A 21,460-nucleotide genomic window follows, 5' to 3' on the forward strand; every position below is an offset into this window, starting at 1 on the left:
TTTTTCTTATTATGCAGCAGCTTTTATTTTTTAAGAAAGAATATGCAAAAATAAAACACAAAACAAAAATGAAGGTGTTAATGCAGCTTTGATTTTATGAATTCATTTTATTAAAAAATAAAAAATCTTTAGGGAAAAAAGTAAAAAGTAAATGAAAAATGCCGGAGCCTATCCCGGCCACTTGTGAGGGAAGGCAGGGGACACCCTGGACAGTTCACCAGTCTGTCGCAGGGTAAATGAAAAATCTTTTTACAAAGTTTGAACCTAATCGAATATTCAGAATAAAAGGGCCAATTTTTCCCTTTTTCCCAATTTTATGAAGTGTAGACTGAAAAGAGAGGTTGCTCTGCAAATAACAAAAATGCAAAATTAAATGCAAATTAACATGTAATTACTTTAATGTGAACTAATTTCTCCTCTTTTTGTCATCAAGTTTTCCTTTTAAGATCTTCGTTCTCTGCTTTTGCCCTAGTGAGGCCAGTCACACTTCCAGGGTTCAGACTTAGGAACTTTCAAACACTTTCCTAACTTCTCACAGCCAGCAGGCGCCCAATTCTACAAAACAGAAAAGAGAAAGACAGAAGAAAATTAAGTACATATTTCATCTGAGTATGATTTTTTTACTGACCACTAGGTGGCAGTATTATCACATGATTAAATACAGAGAAAGGCAGTTGCCTGTTTTGAAATCTGTAAAAAAAAAGCATCCTGAAAGCACTTTAAAAACTGCAATCTTTTTAAAAATTCTGACAAAAATTGAGAATGATAGGATATTTGTTTGAAAATAAAAATTTTCCAACAGTAATGTGAAACTCACCATCACTGCCATGTCACACATGTTAAGCTGGGGCATTCCAGGGACCAAAGTTTCCTTGTGCTTCTGCACCACAATAGAGATCCAGTTTGAAGCATCCTGGTACTCCTTACTCAAAACACTGCAAAGACATGCAAAATACATTATTTGAGTTATAGGATTGGTAATTTATCAATCTGTTCAATAAAATAACAAAGATTCTAGTTTTTACAAAACAACTGGAGCGCTGGAGTCTAAATAGAGACAGTAAATTCCAAGTTAAAAAATTAACTGTACAAAATTGTTCAGTACTTATATACTTTATTTTGTTTTCACAATAACATAAAAATTGTTTTATTAAACTCGTACTTTAGTATTTGCACCTCTAACTTAAAGAGCCAATCCAATGAAAATGGTGTTTTTTTTTAACATGTTCTTGTGGCACTTTTCTGATGAAGGACAGATGTAAAGAAAATTAGGTTAAAATTTGCACTTTTGAGTATTTCTTATTCAAATCACTGTGAATCAGGAGCAGACGAAAAAGTGTTGTTGGAATAAGCTTGTAGTTTTGACATAAAAAACACATGCGAACCACAAACTTTTGGTCCGCTCCTTTCTGATGCATCCGCTTGCAGACAAATAGATCCATGTACGTCTTTGTTTTCCTCGTCTGAGCTGGGATCTGACTTAAAACTGTACGGCTAAATAGCTCCAATATTTTATTCCACTTTTTTTGCGCCACTTAAGTTAGCCTGGGGTTTTGACGGTCTGTAAGCTAGCGGGAGAGCATGTAAATAGATCGGTGATGGGCAAGGGGGCGGGTTTACCCCACCCCAAGGTTTCACCCACATCATAGAGGCGAATTCCTAATGAACTCCTGCCGCTCTGCAGAAACTATGTCCTAGAAAACAACAAAAACGGCATAATAGTTATTAAAGGACCAATGGAAACGCTTTAGATCAAAATATGATGGGTGTGGGACTTGAAATACATGGAAATACAGTTTTAATATTTTTCTTTTTGGTTTATTTCTTAGGTAAGTTGGACACAACAAAAGTCCATATTGAATATATATCGAGCTAATGCAGAAGCCTGACTCTGCATGATGTATGCCGTCTCTAACAGCACAGAAACACAAACAGGTTGTCCACTCTGGCCAAATCTATTGCAGCAAACTCAGCAGGGGTGAACTGTAACCCCCATCACATCCCCCGTCTCTCAATTACTGCTGTTGGACAGCAGTGAGCCCGAGCACCTCTGTGCATTATTATATTCAGAGTGTAAAACACAGGGGCCCTGAAGGCTTTCAAAGGAACGCTGCTCTCAATAGGACCTGTAGGGTTAATGGGCGGCGTGCAAGTGTGTAAGTGTGTGTGTATTGTGGGGAAGTGAGCGTCTGGTGGCGTGACACAGGGATAGACAAATATCAGCAGTGCAATTACACCCCTGATACATTTGCCAGCAGCACCTGTGCCAGTCTTCCATCCATCCCTCCACTGCAAAGCCAACCCTTTGATTGGCCCCTGGGGAACATGTGCATGTGTGTGAGGTGAAGTGTCAATTAGAGTAATAACCCCAGGCCCTGTCCAGCTCACACCTACCCTCCCTCTTAGATCTCCCACAGGGCAGCAAGGCTTCCTCCATCAGCCAACACCTGCTCCTTTCCTCCATTCTCACTCTTTACTTCCCCTACAATTATATGACTGGTGGTGTGCTGCCTGCAATTAGTCTCTCCCCTCATGTGCCACAATTGTCATAATTCATTGGGATCCATTTTAATAGGCAACAATACAGCTGGTTAAAAGTCGAACTCTCCGATTAACTCAACTCCTGCAAATTCTGCTTCTTGCCTGATCTCGATCAGCATTGGGGGTGTTTTATTCTCCGCCGGGGCTCATTTTGTGATGAAGCAGCTTAATAAAAGAAAGGTGCAGAGATTTATCGGACTGTTGCAGGAGTGGAATTTCTGCACACCAGTGTGTGCAAGTGAAGCGCGCCCTGAGAAAGTTGCCAAAAGTTTTGCCGTTGTTTTGTCTATGCACTGGAAACCGAACAGTGCACACCTCTAAATCAAAAACTAATAATATCATTTGTTTATGCCCTCCCTGCATCCGGCAAATGAAAAGCTCACAGTCAGCACGGCTCATTATCATAATTATAACCCTTAGCTTACGTGCGAAGAGGCAAAATCTGGAATAATAAGCAGGCCTTATGCAAATGGAGTCTTTTGATTTATAATGTATGGCACCCAAGGGGGATGAGGGCATTGCTCAGGTGTGTCACCGCTCTGATTACTGATTCATAACACTATTGCTGGAACACAAACACACACACACACACAGATTTTCAAACAGCCACACAGTAAGCAGAAGGTGGGGGAACTGAGGAGACAATCAAATACATCTGTCCTGCCCACCCCTCCCCTTCCCCAGCTTCTCCACCCTGGTGGAAATTGAGCACTCCGGTGAGGACTATTGATTGGAGATACAAGAGCTTGGTGGCAGGCAGCAGATGAGGCCAGACTGTGTTAGGCTGCCTGCAGTGTCAAAGCTGGGCCTGCGCTGTCAATGAGCAGCGGCTCTGGGGACACGAGCCGGGGTGGCTGGCGAGAAAGCAAGACGTGTTAATCTCGGTGCATTAGCTCTCAGCAATCTGCAGCCGTCTCACCGCGTTAGGCCAGGTCAGTGTCCGTCTTCCATTCAGCACTGACGGAGAAAAGCTATGAGTGTCCCATGCTCTGATGAAAACGTGGAATGTTAAAATCATTACTGCACAGAGAGTTAACTAAGAGAAACTTAGGGCACCGAGCTCCTCTGGACGACTGCGCTCAACTGTGGGTTGGTGCTGCTTGTGTGTGTTCTTTGTTGTATCGCGGCACGCGACAGTATTGAAGGTATGTGTTCAGGCAGGCCCTACATCATCTTAAATGGCTCTTTAGGTGTTGACAGGTATTAATGATGGCCGGGCAGCCAGTCCAGCTGGTGGATCTAAGAGCACGGGGACACACGTGAACGCACAGGCATGAAGGGGGTGGGGTGGGGGGCAGAGCGACATCAGTTTTGAGGAGACGAGACCTGAATAAAAGTTGGAGAGGATAAGGGAGTATACCAAAGTTGGTCGGTGCATTATAAGTGAAGGGGGACGGTCGAGATGTAAAGGACGGTAACCTTGGAAACAAAGACAAGAAGGCATCTCTCCACAAGTAAAAAAAAAATGGCTACATAGTGATTCATTCTTCTGATTTTTTTTTCTTCCTCATCCTTTTTTTTTTTTTTATGAGTGAACACTAAGGCAAAAGAAAAACAACATGAATGATTTATCAACCAATCTCACTTCAGAAAAGAGTTTGAGCCGAAAGCAAAGATGGAGATAAGGCTGCAGCAAAGAATGTGAAAGACACAGAAGCAGAAAGGAAAGGTCAGTGGAGGAGGTTTTCTGCCAGGAGGGAGCCAGAAAGCACACAAAAAAAGAATAGTTTCATCAAAGCGTTCAGGGATTATCTTAATGCATTACTCAGGGACCCCTACAGTGCTGTTTTTTTTTTAGATTGCTTTAATATTCTGTATTTAAAGTGCACAGGGAGGCACAATGCATGTCTGCACCCTTGTTTAGTAACAGGTTTACTTTATTCTTGGCTGTCAGTGTGTCCTCCAGCGTCGATACCCTCAGAGTGATTCTTAACTCTCGTTGCGTCGGAGGCAGACGCCAAATACATTAAACAGCAGCCGCTCTCAAATTTAGACCTGGACAATTTATCCTGCAATTTTAACCCGCAAGCGGCCCGCTTGAGGGTGAAGGTCCAAGAAAGCGATCATTAAAGAGCTGTTTTCAGTCACAAAAAGCCAGGTGTAATCATGCACTCACTGAGTGGATCAATCCTTCAGCGTCTTTTTCATAGCCGCATCGATTCATTCATTTTGTACTGCTCCAGAGCTTTTTATTTATTTATTTTTAATCTATCTGAGACACTTCGTTCTCTTTACTTGCTGATTCTTATCTCCGAAAATGGGGCTGAACTTTCCAGGAAACTGACCTCAGAGGGTACTTTTCTCCAGGGTCCCGCCCCAAGTGGAAAATGATTGGCTGTTGAGTGTGCTCTTTTTGTTCATGGGTGGTCACACCGGCGACCTCCTGCCCAGGACAAAAGTTTACACCCTAAAAGAACAGCAAGAAAGCAAATGTTAAAGAAATACAAAATAGGATACAGCATTCATCCATCCATCTTGAGAACCTGCTTCATCCCTTTTGAGGTTACGGGGGCTCCTGAAGCCACCCCTGCAGGGTCACATTCTCACAAATACATGCACAGCTGAGGGCAATTTAGAGACACCAGTTGCACCTATGAAGCATATCCTTGGACTGTGGGAGGAAGCCCGAGTGCCAGGCGAAAACCCACGCATGCACAGGGAGAACATGCAAACTCCGCACAGGAAGGTCCCAGCCGGGATTCGAACGAGGGCCTTCTCTGTGTTAGGCAGCCTGCTTTTCTTCATAGCTTTCTATTTCAAGAGTAGTTTGGGCAAACTTAGCTCACACTAGGACACCAATTAGAAACTGTAAATCAGTTTATGATGAGCCAGCGTGCTTGAAGGTCAATTACAATCAAAATAGAAATAATTTCATACCTGTCATGCTGCTCACTTGAGCAGATCTGCTTACAAATGCAAGAGGTAAAACTTAAAAGAAAGAAAAGAAATACTCTGCAGTTCAAGCATAGTTTATACGGCAATAAAAGAGATGTGTCATCGTATTAAATGTTTGATTTATAATTATACTTTAAAACACAGACCACAAACCTGGCAGCGATTTCAAAGCCTTTTGTGGTCAGACAGATTTAAAAAGCAGCTTTTTGCAGCAAAGTTAAGAGAGTAAACGGGAAGAAATCTGACACGATTTTGTCACTTTGTTTTCCAGACTTCAGCTAAAATGCACACAAACAATGACTGTGCAGCTTAAGGAAAGTACACTCAAATCTGAGTGTTCTGCTTCCAGCCACCTGCTGCTGGGAGCTAAATACCCATTGTCACATGGTGCACACGCATATTGTCCTCCAATCTGTTTTGCTCAATCTGCTGCACCGGGAAGCGTTTGGAATCATTCAGACTTTTGCTGCCTCCTTTTCATCTTTCTGCTCCCGCTCTGCGACTCCTCTCTCAGGAGGCTGGCAGTGATCGCAGTCTGATTGAGTCACACACACACACACACACACCCACACACACTCTAGAAGGGGCTCCCCTCTCCTTGTACACAAACACACTTTTTGATGAGCAAAACTAATTTTGGAAAAGCATTCATCTGTAAGGGAGTGGGGCCGCCCCCCCTCTGAGATCACTCATCAGAGCACCTGAAAATACATATAGAGAGGACAGAAAAGCAGAGAGACGAGATTTATTTACCCCCCGTACAGCGAGGCTTCCACTGATCCAGGACTTGTCCTGTCTTTTGAAGCCAACAGCTTAGAAATGCAGACACAGAGAGAGATGGAGAAAGTCTTTGGCTCAGAGAAAGCCCGCTGCGCACATCAACTCCCATACTTGTCCCCAAGATACTGCAGCCACAGCTTCATATCTCGCATGACATTAACAGTATGGATACAGAGAAGCTGCTTTCAGACTGGAGCACAAGTTGTGACAAGATAAGATGTAGGAAACATGGGAAAAACGCTCTCCTTAGGGCCCGATTTTTAAGGAGGAAATCCATAATTATGAGGGATCGTTTTGTGTATCTAAGAATCCAAAATAGCAACGTTTTTTAACTGAAACAACTGTGACATAAATTACAATTTTCTACCAGCACACGCTAAGAGAGAACAGACCATATAGCTCTTTCTTTGGCTCTCTCTGTTCAATTAAAATCACAGACTTCCTCAGATTTATCTTGCAGACACCATCCTCTAACCTGCAAGAATACACTGCCAAGCCGTATATACAAGATGAATTAGTTCCAACTCAGTGAACAGTGAAATGGAGCTGAAACAGTAAAAGTAGGTTTCCTGCAAAATATGAGAGGGGTGGGGGTGGAGGGGTAACAGTTGATAGAAATTCTTTAAATAAAAGCAGATATATTTTCATAGAACGCTTGTTTACTTCATGGTCACCACTGGCTTCTAAAGGAGACAAGAAGTCCTTTACTTTAAAAATAAGAATTCTCAAAAGAAGAAGAAAAGTAAAGAGATGGAACATCATTGCTTGATTTTTGTGTGTGGATGTTTTTTAAGTAAAATTGAGTTTTCAGTAAATTATTATTACTAATATTAGTTTTAAATTACTTTAGTGAGCATTGTGAGGTTTTTCTTTCATTAACAGGAAGGACAAAATTTTATTCCCATATGTGTGACCCAGACTAAAATTCTGCTTGATACAGATACTTTCCCCTCATGACCCTGAGCAGTAATAAAGAGGGTTTAGTAAATGGCTACACAGCTACGTCCACAATGTCTTTTTTTTAAACAATAAAAAGAAGTTTTGCTGTCTGGAACTAACTCGCTTCAGATGAAATCTCACACAGAAACACTACGGAGATGCACATCATCTTTTCCTTCTTCAACTAAAATCAGAGTCAACCTGTCAAAACAGAAATCCGGCCTGACAAGAGTGCGTTCCTAAATGTCTATTTAGCTGTACGGCACATGAGGAGTAGTGTGAATGACTGAGGACTTTTGAAATAAATGCTGATAGTAACACAAACATGAAATTATTACAGCCTAGACGTCCAAAACAGCCCAAACTGTGTCCACGATTTAAAGGACAGTTTAAGTATTTGTCATGAAATGCCTTATATTCTTCTTGTTTGACCTACTATTATGCATAACACTTCTCATACCTCGGCTATAATCTCACATCTTTCCTATATTATGACACCTGTTTTATTCATATAGATATTATACAGACTCTTTCCAAAAATCTGAATATCATAGAAAAATGTGTATGTTTCCATAATTTCAGCTCAAAAAAATTAAAATGTCATTAAATTGACATTTGAGGCCAAATGTTTAATTGATTTCAAGTATTTATATCTTTATTTTTTCCATTAATTGGGTTTCACCCGCATAAAACTCACAAAACAGGATTTCAGAAAAGTAGAAAACTGTGGAGAAATCCCCATGTTCTTCTCAGTTTTCGCAAAAAGATAAAGACAAAAAACTATGATCACATAAAAATCAATCAAAAAAAATGTTTTTTTCCAAAATAATACTTCAATAGTGTGGGCACGGAATAAGTCCTGCTGGACGGTGAAATCTGCATCTCCATCAAGGAATAATTAAGTCTCTAGAACGTTCTGCTAGACTGTTGCAGTAATTTTGGATTGAGGTAAGCAGAGTTTACCAACACAGCAACTACAGCGCTGGACATGGCAGCCAAAATCGTGACAGCAGCTTGGGTTCTGCTTCTCACCAGTCTTCCTCCAATTTCAAATGAAAGGCACACTTTACTTTCATCACAAAACAGGACCTTGGACCACAGACCAACAGTCCAATATTCCTTCTCCTCGACCAAATTTAGACGTTTCCTCTGTTGACCCACACTCAAAAGCAGTGGGAACCCCAATTTATGTAAAATACATGTAAAAATGAACAAATAAATCATTAAAAAAATTAAACAGCAGACCACAAATCTATATTTTAAGTCACTTTAATTTTTTGAATGAAAATATGGAAACAAATACACTTTTTAATGATATTGACTTTTTTTAGAAAGGGTATGTAGTTGCTGTATATAGTAGTCAGATTTTGGCATGTTGTTTCAACAGGGATCTTAAAATAAACTCATACTAAGAAGGAATCTGCACAACAATGTATATGAAGTATGAAAAAGCTAATAAAGATCATTTTAGACAAACGTTTGTGCTATTTTTTATATAAGTGATGAACATGCCCAGGATAAAACACTATGTCAAAGCGGTTTGAGCTGAAGAACGATGAATAAGAACTTCAACATTTGCTTCATATATGGAACTAGTGAATATCAAATATCCTGTGTATTTTATTACTCAGAAGTTAAAATGTTTCTTAGTGGCTTGAAATTTTGAGCAAAATCAAGCATCTGTGCATGAGAGCAACACACACTCAAGGACAGTTTAAGGACCATGATGCCACCAAGAACACTGGACATTTAACTTTCCATTGTAGAGAATCAACAGCGTACACTGTTTGCACCTATTTGTGGAGAAACAAATGTCTATGCTCCTGTTCTCCCTCATGCTCTCTCCCATGTTCACACACACATACACACACACCAATCGATAGGCAACTCAGAAGCAATCAGACGCCATTATTTGTGAAGTTCCACTTCAGTTCACATGAGTTGATAAAGGAGGCTGCTATTGATTCAGCGGTCCTGAAGGAGAGAGTAATTTAAGCGACCGATGGGGCATAAAACAAACTGGATCACAAGAAAAACACATAGCCATGCAGGGCGGACAGAGAGATGGAGTTTTGTGGGCAGAGGGGAGAAAAGAGACGAAAATTGAAGCACAAACTCTCTTGCCTCTCAGGTGTCAGCTCTCCCGTTTCTCCTGATGCATTTAATCCATACCGAGTTGATTTAATTACAGAATAGCTTAGCTCCATGATGCTAAAAAGAACAAGCAGGGGATGACGATATGTAAATGGAGGAGAAAATTTCCACCGGAGCTTGAACAAACAAGTCAACTGTTTGATGAATGATGCAGGTTCGCTCTTGTGGGGGTTCTTCATTAATATTCATTACACTCTGATGTACACAGCAGTCAACTGATGAGCCATTTTGAAGATAACACCAACAACAGCCAAAGTGTTTGTGTGCTTGAATGAGATTAGGAAAGACAAAAGAGTACAACGTGGCAGTGCCAGCCTGGGACAGGCTTGTAGGGTCAAACGGGAATCTTACCTGTTTGAACTCCTCCCATGAATTGCTCCAGGTCCAGTAATGTGCCTTGTATTGTCCAAGCCTCACAGCCATCAGCTCATTCCCGCGGTAAAAGAAGATTGGCCTGTTGTGAACAGATAGGGTGAAAACATGCTCTTTTTTTTTATTAGAATCATCAGAAATGTCAATACTTTATTAAAGCAGAAAATAGCACTGAAAAACATTTCTTGTGCTTGTGGGATTTCACATATAGTTAGTTATTTAAAGAAGGTATCTTAGGTTTCAGCATGATCCACAATTACCAAGACACCTCGAAACTCAATTCCCCTTCTGGACAAGTAACAATGTTATGTGAAAAAGTTTTTTACTCTCATTACTGTCAGAGTCGGGAAAGAAAAAGAACAAGAGGTTACAATTTCCTGAAAATGTGTTTTCATTCTTCCACTACAACACTTCATTTTGTCAACCCCTCTAATTAGGAGTTGATATGTGGTGTTCTCAAATGAAATGTGTTTATTTTTTCAATTAATTGTCAGCTTTGAGTCAGAAGGTTGCAAAACTTTGCCATCAAAACAGACACAAAGGTGCTGGTGTCCATTTGCAAAGTCCTTTTAAACATATTTTTCAATTATTCTTTTAATTTAACTTGTTTCTATCCTGTTCAGTTTTAACTAAATTTGTTTCATGCATTTGACAGAATGTCTCTGTACACTTGACCCTCAGAGGAGTCCTCTGTGTGGCCAGCAGGGGGACTCCTAGGGAACCCCAAAATTGAAAAGTGAAACCGCATGGTTGTACAAGACCGTCTCAGAAGGGAGACCCCGACTTTCAAGGGGACCAGAATTCACATGATTGGTCTGCACCAGCATTCAGGTCAGCTTTCATTTGCAGAAAAAGTAGACGTTTGGAACCAGCAATCCCTGGTGCAAATCAAACCTGCCAGTGTGAATGTTCCCTTAACGCACAAGGACCACACAGAGGACCAAAGAGCAGAAGGGAACCAATGGGAGGAAGCCATATAGAGCTCTCGTCTCACATCGAGAAGGCCCTGGTTCGAATACTGGCCTGGACATTTCTGTGTGGAGCGTGTTTTCCTTGCATGCATGGGTTTTCTCCGGGCACTCCAGTTTCCTCCCACAGTCCAAAAGCATGCTTCATAGGTTAATCTGGGTGTCTAATTTGTCCCTAGGTGTGAATGTGAAGATGCAAAAGTTGAAAGTTGTAGTGACTAGGTTGAGATGTTTCTCAGTATATGAAAGTTTTCTTTTCTATTCTGGTAGGCAGTAGTGCTCCTAAAATAAGGTAGGTGATATTTAAAGGTTTGCTTTCAGTCCTGGTAAACTTTAAAAAACCTAACCGAACTGCAAAACTTGTAGCATACTGCATCCAGTTGAATTGAAAACTTTCCTGGTGCAAAAGCCATCTGAAAAGGCAGCCCAGTTTCTTCCTGCTCTAACTCATGTTCAAAGGGTTCCATTAGGTGCAGAAATCATTTCATCGGTTCATCTTCAGCTCCACCTTATTGCCTAAAGTGGTAATGATCACTGAAGTAGCACTCCAACCACCAAGATCCAACTTCAGTCTGGATGTTCAAGCATGAATGTGGGTAAAAACTGCCTTCACCTGCTTTGGAGAGTATGGGAGTGGTTGAACAGGACAGGCGTCAGGTCCAGTCCATCCAGAACTCGGTCACCAGGAGGACCGATGCCGGCGAGAGCCAGGCTGGTGGTAAACAGATCCATGACATTGGCAGGCTGGAAACTCACCTGCATGATAGTAGAGGCTTTAAGAGTACAACCACAAATAACAAAAATATCTGCTATTTCATGCAATGCATGCAATTTTGAAGAGATAAGGAGCCATGACAACTTTACAAAAACCTCCCACTCTGTATTAAACTCTATATGAAAGGTGAATAGATGCATTTAGTCCCTCTAATCGCTGTATGCAGGTTTACTATCAAAACCGCAAAATGTCTTTCCGTCTTAAATGTGATTTTTTTTTTTTTTTTGTAAGGGGGGTTGACAGAAAACAGGAAAGGATGTAGGGAAAGGACACGGACCGGGCAAGCAGACTGCTGAAGCTGGAGCTGGAGCGAGCCGGTGTTTTATCTCCTTCTCCCAGTTGCAGTGAAAAGCTTTATTTTATTTATAAACTTTGAACTATTTTCAGATAAAATGCCATTTTTTCGCTGTCATCCTTGATCTTCAGTTCCATTCTCTCCTGAGCGAGCCTTAGAGGGAGACGGCACGCTCACAATCAGATAGCGCTATCAGGCCTCTGCAGCTGCACCGCCATGTGCCGCTGTGCTCCTATCGGCAGCCCCCACGCACGCGGACGTGCACGCACTCCAGAGTATGGAAATAAATTCCCCCCTTTCCTTCTGTATCCAAAGAAGTAGCCGCAGTAAAAAAAAAAAAAAGAAAAGCTCTGCAATGCATTCCATGATCTATCTGCACATCAATACCCCCTCTCTTTCACACATTCACTTCATTCCACTTTTTTAAGCTGCACTTAAACTGACACACCGACCAATAAAGAAGATCAGACGACAACCAAAAAAAGAGAAGCTGTTCTGACATTTAGTTGGCAATAACCGCCGCAAGAAAAAGCCTAAACTTTCAAACTCTAACCAGCCAGACAGACAACTTTATCTCATGATGTCCTTCCAGTATTAGCTCCATAACAGGTCTGCAGCTTGCACTGAACCTCGCCTTTCATCACCCTTTGTTCCTTCCTCTTTTTTTTTTTTGTCCAACTCATCACTCTTTGTAAAAGCTGCATTCTCACTGTCTCGTTTCTCTCTGTGTTGCAATGCTGGTTATCAGAGATGTTTCTATCCCCATTTCTTTTCACTCTGCCCGTGTGTTCGCCGCTGATAAACCAACAAAAGGGATTGTGATGCTCCACAATGTGGTGAGCCTGACAGACCACCCAACTCCCCATCCAACAGCAACCACAGCTCATCATCATCCTCATCAACCCGCTCCCCTCCAAACACTGAATCTGACCAGCCATGCACCTTCATTCCAGCACATGCCCATTTTTCCTCTTAAAGTCCCACTCCAATCGTCTTTGTAAGAGTGTTCCCAGTGGTCTTTTAATTAAGATTATGCCTTTTTTCCCCTCCAAAATCGTATAAACTGTGTCATTTTCTAGGACATAGTTTCTGCAGAGCAGCAGGAGTTCAGTGGAAATTCACCTCTCAGTTTCCCATCATCCCTATATATATTTACAGTCTCTCGCTAGCTTACAGCCCCTCACAACCCCAGCCTAACATTACTGGTGCAACAAAAATGGTGACCAATATTGGAGCCATCCAGCCGTACAGTTTTAAACCAGATGCCAGCTCAGACGAGGAAAACAAAGATGTACATGGATCTAGTTGCCTGCAAGTGAATGCATCAGAATAGAACAGAGTAGGGAGCTTGTGGCATGCGACTGAAGGTTCTATGTCACACCTACAAGCTTTTTTGTCTGCTCCTGATTCACAACGATTTGAATAAAACAATACTCAGAAATGCAATTTTGAGGTTCATTTTGGCCTCCATCATGAGAAAAATGCCACAAGAACATCTTAAAAAAAACACAATTTTCCTCAGAGTGAGTCTTTAAATATCAGTTTATTGATATTTAAATCCAAACAAGCCTGATAACTTCTTTTTGTTTTGTGCTTAACTAATAAACATTATTATAATACCACAACGGTGAACAAAATATGTTGAAATTCAAATTTTGTTTTACATCAAAAACCTTAAAAAGATTATGAGCTTCCCAAAGCACAGATCAACAAACACCAGAGGGGTTAAAAAAAAGGGCAAAGTTGTGTCTCAACCTCTTAAAAAAACATGTAAATCTATAAATTCGGTGCAGGAGCTCCAACAAAGCAGGTTTGTCACCATGAATGGCCCAGCAGAGCTTCACCAAAACACTTCAGACAGATTTCCCAAAGCTAAGTAACAAGTGTGCCTAAATTTGTCCTTTATGGTGGTCTGCATTGGTAGAAGTAACTAGAAGGTTATCTGTCAGGCTAGCCAGTAATCATGCAGCCGTGCACACGAACACAGAGCACATTAGTCAGTCGTGACATGGCACAGGTGCTGCAAAGCCCTGCCAGCACAGCAGCATTCCTCACAGTGTGCCAGTACCTGTGTCTTTAGCACTGCGCTCCTCTCTTTCTGCTCTGTACAACAGCCACCTTTTTCAAGTCTTTCCTTGCTTCCTTCCCTTAAAAAAAAAAAAAAAAAACACCCCCACCATCGCCCCCACTCCTTCCCCTTACCCATTCCTTTATCCTGAGCGCCTGGCATATTCAGATACTGAAGTCCTCATTACAGCTCAATCCAACCTCAGCAAACACACAAACAGATTAGCTGCTTAAGACGCTCCCAATCCCCCTCTCCCTCACTACTCTGCTGCGCTATCAGGCCCCAGCACAACCCTGTGAGATGAGCCAGGGGCAAGGCTTACTGCAAACTGCAGCCTCCGCTTGCTCCTCCACAAAATCCCTTTGCGTCACAGCCCCGTGTCACAGCTGGCCCTAATACAATTAAAAGTCATTTGCTGAACGCACAGGCTTATGGGATCGCGGAGTGTGTGTGGGGGGTTAAACTGGGGAATGGGATGGAAAATAAGAGACTTGGGGCATTAATTCAAGGCAAAAATATTTGAGGAAAGACTTGCGGGGGGCGGGGGGTTGGCCACACGCTTCGTGGCCGAAATCACAGTTCAGATTCTGGAGTTCAATTGCATTTTTTTTTTAGAAAGCTGCTTGTCGTTAAGGGATCCCACTGAGGTGATACACGATCAAACAAAAAAGATTATGTGAAATAATTATGCCTTTACTGAAAGTGTGAATCAAAGTTCTCTGACCAATTTTCCTTTTTCAAAGAGAACTACAGAACTATAACTGTAACAGAACTACAAAGAGCTCTGGATGCTTGGTTAAACCTCGTCTGCATGCTGCTGAACCACTATCTTGTATTGTCTAGGGTTCACTTGCTAAAAGCTTTCAAACACAGTCGGCCGTACAGTGCCTCCTTTGATGCGTCCAGGCCACCAGGCAATGGCAGGTTCTCTCATGCCCCCCTCAAAGGTGGTTTCCTTCCCACAGAGGAATGGCCCGTTGCTTCCACCTGATGATCCAGACAGAAAAACATCTTTCTACTCATCGAACGATACACTGCCTCAATGAAGAGAAAAAGAAAGAAAAAAAACAATTGTTCCTGCCTTCATTTGGGCCAGACATCAGAGCTGCCCCGTTGTCTGAGGTGAAGAAGACAAAAGTGTTGTTGTCGATGCCTAGACGTTGCAGCTTCGTCAAGATCCGACCAACGCTGTAGTCCAGCTCCATTACTGCATCTCCATAGCTGTAATTCAAAGTTCATGAACCAACATAAACGCATAAAGTTGTGGTTTAAACTTCTAAACAGCGTGTCCATAAAGGGTCAATAACGGAACATTTACCGGCCTCGCTGGCTCTTCCCTAAGAAGGGCTTGGAGGCATAAACGGGGGAGTGAGTAGCATCAGCTGCCCAGTAGAGGAAGAAGGGCCGCTTGGCTTCAGCTTGACGACTTATGAAGTCTAGACCCGCCTACAGAGATGGAAGAGACTTTTACCCCAATGTCCTTCACTTTTTTTTTTCTGTGTTAGCCTTCAAGATACAGGGAGATTTAAAAAAGTAAGGCAAATATAATTACACAGTCTCATTATATCATTTTGATATAATTTGGGTTGACTATATGATTAACAAAGATTTGTGCCGTCTGATCACTAAATCACTTCATGAATTGAAACATTTCTTTTGGATCATGGTTCCAACAAAGTGCAAAACTAAAAGCAATGTTGCCTTGAGGACTTTTAAAACAAAGTAAAGCTTGACATGCACACCTAAACGCCCTGAGATGTGACACTTTTCAAGGAGGCAGTGTGTCTCAGAATACTGCTTACATCTTGTTAACAAGTTCTTCAAAGGAGCTGACGCCTGCAAAATGTGATTAAGTGTCATCTTGTAACAAGGTACAAAATCCACTTCAGCAGGTAGACGTACATAATGACAAACACCTTGTTTTTTTGTTTGGAGAGCATTTAAAACAGGACCTTTACTCAAGAGCAGTGAATAAAAACCCTTTTTTTTAAATACACCGTCTGTTAATGACTTTTTTTTTATTCAAGTACATCATATTCAATGCAAGGATTACAGACCCTTGCAAGACTATAGAAAAGCTTAGGAGGCTTAAAACGTTTTACCTGTATAAAATGCTTCATCGGAGCTTCTTTCAACTGTTTTAATGTCAATGAGGCCTTGATTGTTATTGGTTAGATTCTGGGATCATAGAGCTTGAAATAATATATAAATATATATGTATATATATATATACAAAAGAAATTTGAAAAAATATGAAACTCCCTTTGGGAATATGTGCCAATAAAATGAGTGCTACAGATTTTTTAAGATTTTTTTTTTGTTTCCCCTCCCTGGAATAGCCTCAATACCCCTCTTTGAAAGCCATCACCCCCTTATCAATATAATATTGTAGCTTTGTAACTGAGTAAGTACTGGAAGTAGTATTTTTACAGTTTACTCACCTCCAAATACATCTGTGTGAGGTTTGACTCCCCGGTCTTTTTATCTATCTTAAATTCCTCAAAGTATCTGAAAAACAAGAACTGACATGATTTCATGCACCATCTCCACCAGTGAGCTATCATCGATTCAAATAGCCTTTACAACACGACACGAAGTCTTCTGTTCTTCCATCTGCACAAAAGATCATTTTCCTGACCATGCAGTTTCATCAGGAGTTTCAATCTTCTCCTACACTGACTGTAAAACAAGATTATCAAGAGAATGGAAGTAAATTTCCAGCTTGTTGACTGTGTTTGCAGGATTTTTCTGTGAGAGAGGGACTCTCTGTGAAGACGAGCAGAGGGAACTGTTATAAGGTGCTGCTGAAGCGTGACGTGAAGAAGCAGTGACAGAAATCCCGTTCCTATGCTTCACTTCCTCCAGGTGTCCTTGCGCACAGACAACGCAACCTGCCGTCTCTTGAGGGCGTGTGTGTGTTTGTGTGCGTATTCGTGCATATGTGTGCATGTCTGTCAAGGGCCCAGGTATGCAGTGCTGATTAAACCCACGGCTAAGCGAAAAACATGCCCGGCTGCCAGTTCCAATGACCCTGAATACACATATGGCTGTTTAGGGGAAAACAAATGGGCGGAAAATGGAATACACAAGCACAGCTGGTACAGGGAAGTATAGGGGGGAGTGATGTGAAGGGATGCGTCTCATCCAGATGAACAACCAGAGAAATGGCTAACCTATTAATGGGTAACAATCTTTTTATTTATTTTTTTATTTGAAACTTTACTCTGCTTCTGCGTGTGTGTCCTGTTACCTCCCAAGCATCTCAGAGTTGTTGTAGACAGGGATGTTGGGTCTGACGGTGTTGTTATAGGGACCAAAGTGGCAGTTTGGTGCACCAAACCATTCATCAAAACCGTTCTCCAGAGGAAGATACTGTGGTCTGTGGCCTAGATGCCTGAAGTGACAAAAAGGTTAGTACCATGAATATCTCTGAATCCACATTTTTTATCAAAACCCTTTCTCTTAGGACCGTTTCTTTTGGCTCAGTCTTCTTATCTTATCGTGTTTGACATTAAATTCTGTTTTAAAGTTGTGTTTTTCAGTCACATCATAAGTACATTGCGTTTAAAAAAAAGGACACTGATCAGAAATGAATGACTGAAGAACTGCTTTTGCAATCATTACAAAAAAACGACAATTTCCTTTGAAAATGGAGATTCAGGTTTTAGCTGCACTCTTTTCTGGAACTTTCTGTCTGTGGGTAAAATATTGGCAAATCTATACAGAGAATGGAGGTGGCTCGCACGAATTATCAAAGTTGTAGATCGCTCGGTGAACCCGTAGAGTGAAAAGTACATTTTTTTCTAAGGGTATGCTGCTGGTGCCAGGTCACATCAACCACTTATACAAAATGTATAAAGAGCAAGTAAGGCTGAAGTAGGTAGACAGGCATGTTGTGCAGATTTCTCTTTTTTTTTCCAACCCCACCCAAATCCTGCACACTGCGTAAGGAGCCTGTCAGTGCTGTTAAGGTGAAAAATGTAGGCTCCTATTGTCCGCCTTGGACGCAGCCTGGCTATTAGAAATAAGGAAATTAGGCAGGCGGAGTGTAGCATCTCACGTGCACTTACAAATGACATGTACACCCCGTGCTTGCAGCATTTGTGCGTGGCGAGTAAGGAACCAGTAGGCTTATACCTTATTATCGACTGGAGTGGAGTAACTTACATTATTCTAACAAATACTTTACAATACACTTAAGACATCCGCGATAATCGTACCTTCTATTTTCCTGACCTCCCTTAAGGTGATCGCAGATGACAATGAAACTCTACACGGGTAAGCAAATCTTTGATAAATATTCTAAATATCCCCACATCTGACCATTAATGTCTGAGAACTTGGAGGAAAGTCAAATGGTAAAAGAGCTTACCATTTGCCAACTATTTTGTTGACATAACCCTTCTCCTTTAGCAACTGAGGTAACAAAATCTCATCCTTGGAGATTCCTCCCACTATCTCCTGTGGTGTGTAAGCTGCAAAAACATGGACAAGTGGACAAGCTTTGTTAAAAGACAAAGCTCTAAAGAGAGAAAATATCTTAAAACTTTACCATTTCTGGCATGACCGTTAGTTGTGTAGAACCCATTCCTGATAGGAAGCCTTCCAGTGAGAAGTGCAGCTCTGGCTGTGGACAGAATTATAGAAAAGTTTGGGGAATTGGTGTTTACTTAAATGTCTTATACATAAAAATAAAGAAAGTAACCAATGGTTCCTTCTACCAACCTAAATATGATGAATATTTCACCTTTAATGTGTTCAAAATGATTACTGTGAAGGATTTTAATAACAGTTATTCAGCTAAGTAACATGTATCTTTCTAAAATATTTTTATTTTTTGTTACTGATCAGTTTATCTGAATTTTTAAAGCACTTCTGCAAAAATGTGAAAATGACTGAAACATTGATCCATTTTCTTAACCCGCTACATCCCTGCTGGGGTCACGGTGTTGCCGGAGCCTGTCCCAGCTACTGTTGGGCAAAGGCAGGGTACATTCGCTGGACAGGTCGCCAGTCTGTCGCAGGGAACAAAAATACTCCCACACATGCACACCTAGGGACCCTAGAGTAACCAGTTAACCTATGAAGCATGTGTTTGGACTGTGGGGGGGAAGCTGGAGAGCCTGAAGAAAACCCACGCATGCACAGAGAGAGCATGCAGACTACACACCGTGCAGCCCCATCCCTGAGACACTAACACATTCAAACATGGCCGATTATGGCCACGGTGGCATTGACTGTATATGAAAACTGGACACGGTGGTGTCCATGTTGCAAAAAATGGCCATGAATTGACCTAATTTCATTGCAGCCGGAAGTAAGCCATTTTCTATGGGTGACGTCCCACTGACTGTAGATTAGTATTTGGATCTGAAGAGTTTGGGTCCAAATATTTTTGTATCATGGTCATGGCTTCAATGCTTGACTCCAATAAACACAACAGATGTACACCTAGTAGATTCTCAGGGGAATTTTGTACACTCGTGGTTTCCAGCCTTACATGTGAAGTGAACTATGTAACTTGGCTCACTTGGTGTAGTTTGAGTTGAATGTGTAACAGGAACTGTTTATATATATCATTAAGGAAGTTTTGTGGCCACTTCCAAGGCTGGGAATGCAGTTTGCCTCAAATCAGACCCATTTTGTAGGATTCCAACTCTCAAATGAATCTTTTAAAGAAATTCAATTTTGACAAACATTGTGTTACCAATGTACAAGGTTGTATACCACCATTTAATGTTGTATGAATGTGTAAACTTTGTCTTTCTTATTTAAGGAATCCATAAAGATCCACAGCAACTGATTTAGACATAGACTTGATTAACTTCATCATTCCTACTGATTGATGATAACGTTTGTTGTAATACCTGCAGGACTTTGTCATTAGATGCCGTTTAAGTTTTGTTTTTTTAGGTAAATTAATTTTTTCAAGCTGCAGTGCATAGCTATATACTTATTAACCTTGGACATCTGCCGTACAATGTTAATAAATAAACACACATCTGCCCGTGCAGGTTTTACAACATTTTTTGCTGACTCACATGGTGAACAAAGTGGGTTGGCAGTGTAGAAGTCTGGAAAGAGAATTCCCTGAGCAGCCATGGCATCCAGATTGGGGGTCTCCTTGGAAGGCTGGCCAAACACCCCCAAATCCCCCCAGCCCATCTGAGGAGCAGAAAAAGAAAGCAACTTATTTATGGAAAGAGGAATCAACAGCAACTACTTATCAACTTAAAGTAACAGAGAATAAAGGAGGCTCTCTGACTGATCTCTCAGCCATAACATCACACTTATTTACATTGTAATCCTACACAACAGGATGGGAATAATGTCACATTGCAGCTCAAACTTGATTTAAGAAAAACAGAATAAAACATTTAAAAAGAAATCCCCATGAAGATGGAATATAAAGATATTCAAGAACACTCCAAAACACTAACTTTCAGATGTTTTGTGCACATTCATATTTAATTGTAAAAATGATTAATTAACTTACGTCATCCATGAGCATGATGATAATATTTGGAGATGAGGTATTTGGTGTGTTTTCCGACAAAAAGCAACATATTGTTGCACTCAAAACACTAAGAAAAGGAACAGACGCAACTCGCCGCATTGCCGATATTGTTGTGCCGAAGTCAGAAGATAAGTTCTTGTGTTGTCATGTAAGCTTCAAGGAAAAGGTTTTCTCAAGCATTTTTTCAAACGCCTGCATTCACTCTTATGTAGATACCATAACATTTGACTAGTTTCGTAAGATATTAATAAGAATATTTAGTAATTGTAGCGTAATTTTAGCAAGTTTGCATTTAGGTTTCTTTGAATCTGAAATAAAACGCTTCCTTGTTTAACGCTGCATTCACTGAGTACAGGTTTTGTTACTGATTGAATAAATCAAGCAATTATGCATAACGTATAAAAATAAAATCATGCTAACTTTCCTTTTTTTATAAATGTATCTTGATATTTTGAGTAAAAGAAACGAATAACAATAATAATAACAACAACAATAATACACCTTCAAATAAACTCACACACCTACGTTTCCTTGTGATAGTCATTTTTCCGATAGTTTTGAATGCAACGTGTAGTGTCACATGACTGCGGCTGACAAGTGAGAGAAGGATACATTCAACATGGCGGTGTGCATAGCAGTGATAGCTAAAGAGGTAACGTTTGATTAAATTAATTGGTGGGACAGCTTCTAACTAACGATAACCTATGTTTTTTTGTTTGCGTAGTGATATGTGGTAACAGTGTGAGCTGTGACATTGACCTAAAACACTCACATATTGTGTCAACCGATATAACTAAATCAGTTAGGCTAAAACAGCCAGAGTTGTAATGTAAAAGGCAGAGAAGTTAATCATGCTCCACTTTCTTTATATTATTTGATCACACCCTCCTGTCTGTGTCTTTTCTCAGAACTACCCGCTGTACATCCGCAGCGTGGCGACTCAAAACGAGCTGAAGTTTCACTACACAGTGCACACTTCTCTGGATGTGGTGGAGGAGAAGATCTCCTCTGTTGGGAAAGCCCTGGGAGACCAAAGGGAACTGTACCTCGGTCTCCTCTACCCAACCGAGGACTATAAAGTGTATCCTTTGGGTTTTTTTTGTTTTTATTAGAAAATGTGTGGGAAGACCGGAATTTATCATTGATTGATCTGTTG

At 41.0% G+C, this 21,460-nt stretch overlaps 2 protein-coding genes across 2 annotated transcripts in view; one reads left to right on the forward strand and one right to left on the reverse strand.

Annotated features, from left to right (window-relative positions):
• Positions 1–20,869, reverse strand: galns (galactosamine (N-acetyl)-6-sulfatase). Its single transcript, XM_004067054.4, has 14 exons — positions 20,284–20,869; positions 19,829–19,952; positions 18,340–18,414; positions 18,160–18,262; positions 17,038–17,181; positions 16,229–16,295; positions 15,106–15,233; positions 14,869–15,008; positions 14,671–14,774; positions 11,263–11,405; positions 9,661–9,763; positions 4,827–4,948; positions 818–935; positions 1–555 (listed from the first exon to the last, which is right to left on the reverse strand). The coding sequence occupies exons 1-14, from the start codon at positions 20,401–20,403 to the stop codon at positions 469–471; spliced, it is 1,578 nt and encodes a 525-aa protein (XP_004067102.1). The 5' UTR covers positions 20,404–20,869; the 3' UTR covers positions 1–468.
• Positions 20,820–21,460, forward strand: part of trappc2l (trafficking protein particle complex subunit 2L) — a 2,101-nt gene continuing 1,460 nt past the window's right edge. Inside the window, exons 1-2 of the mRNA XM_004067053.5 lie at positions 20,820–20,956; positions 21,213–21,385. Coding sequence (XP_004067101.1) covers positions 20,924–20,956; positions 21,213–21,385 — 206 coding nt within the window. The 5' untranslated portion in view covers positions 20,820–20,923. The remainder of the gene's footprint in view (positions 20,957–21,212; positions 21,386–21,460) is intronic.

Source organism: Oryzias latipes, chromosome 3 (assembly GCF_053564925.1).
Source record: "Oryzias latipes strain Hd-rR chromosome 3, Olatipes_Hd-rR_3.1".
Lineage (NCBI taxonomy): Eukaryota > Metazoa > Chordata > Actinopteri > Beloniformes > Adrianichthyidae > Oryzias > Oryzias latipes.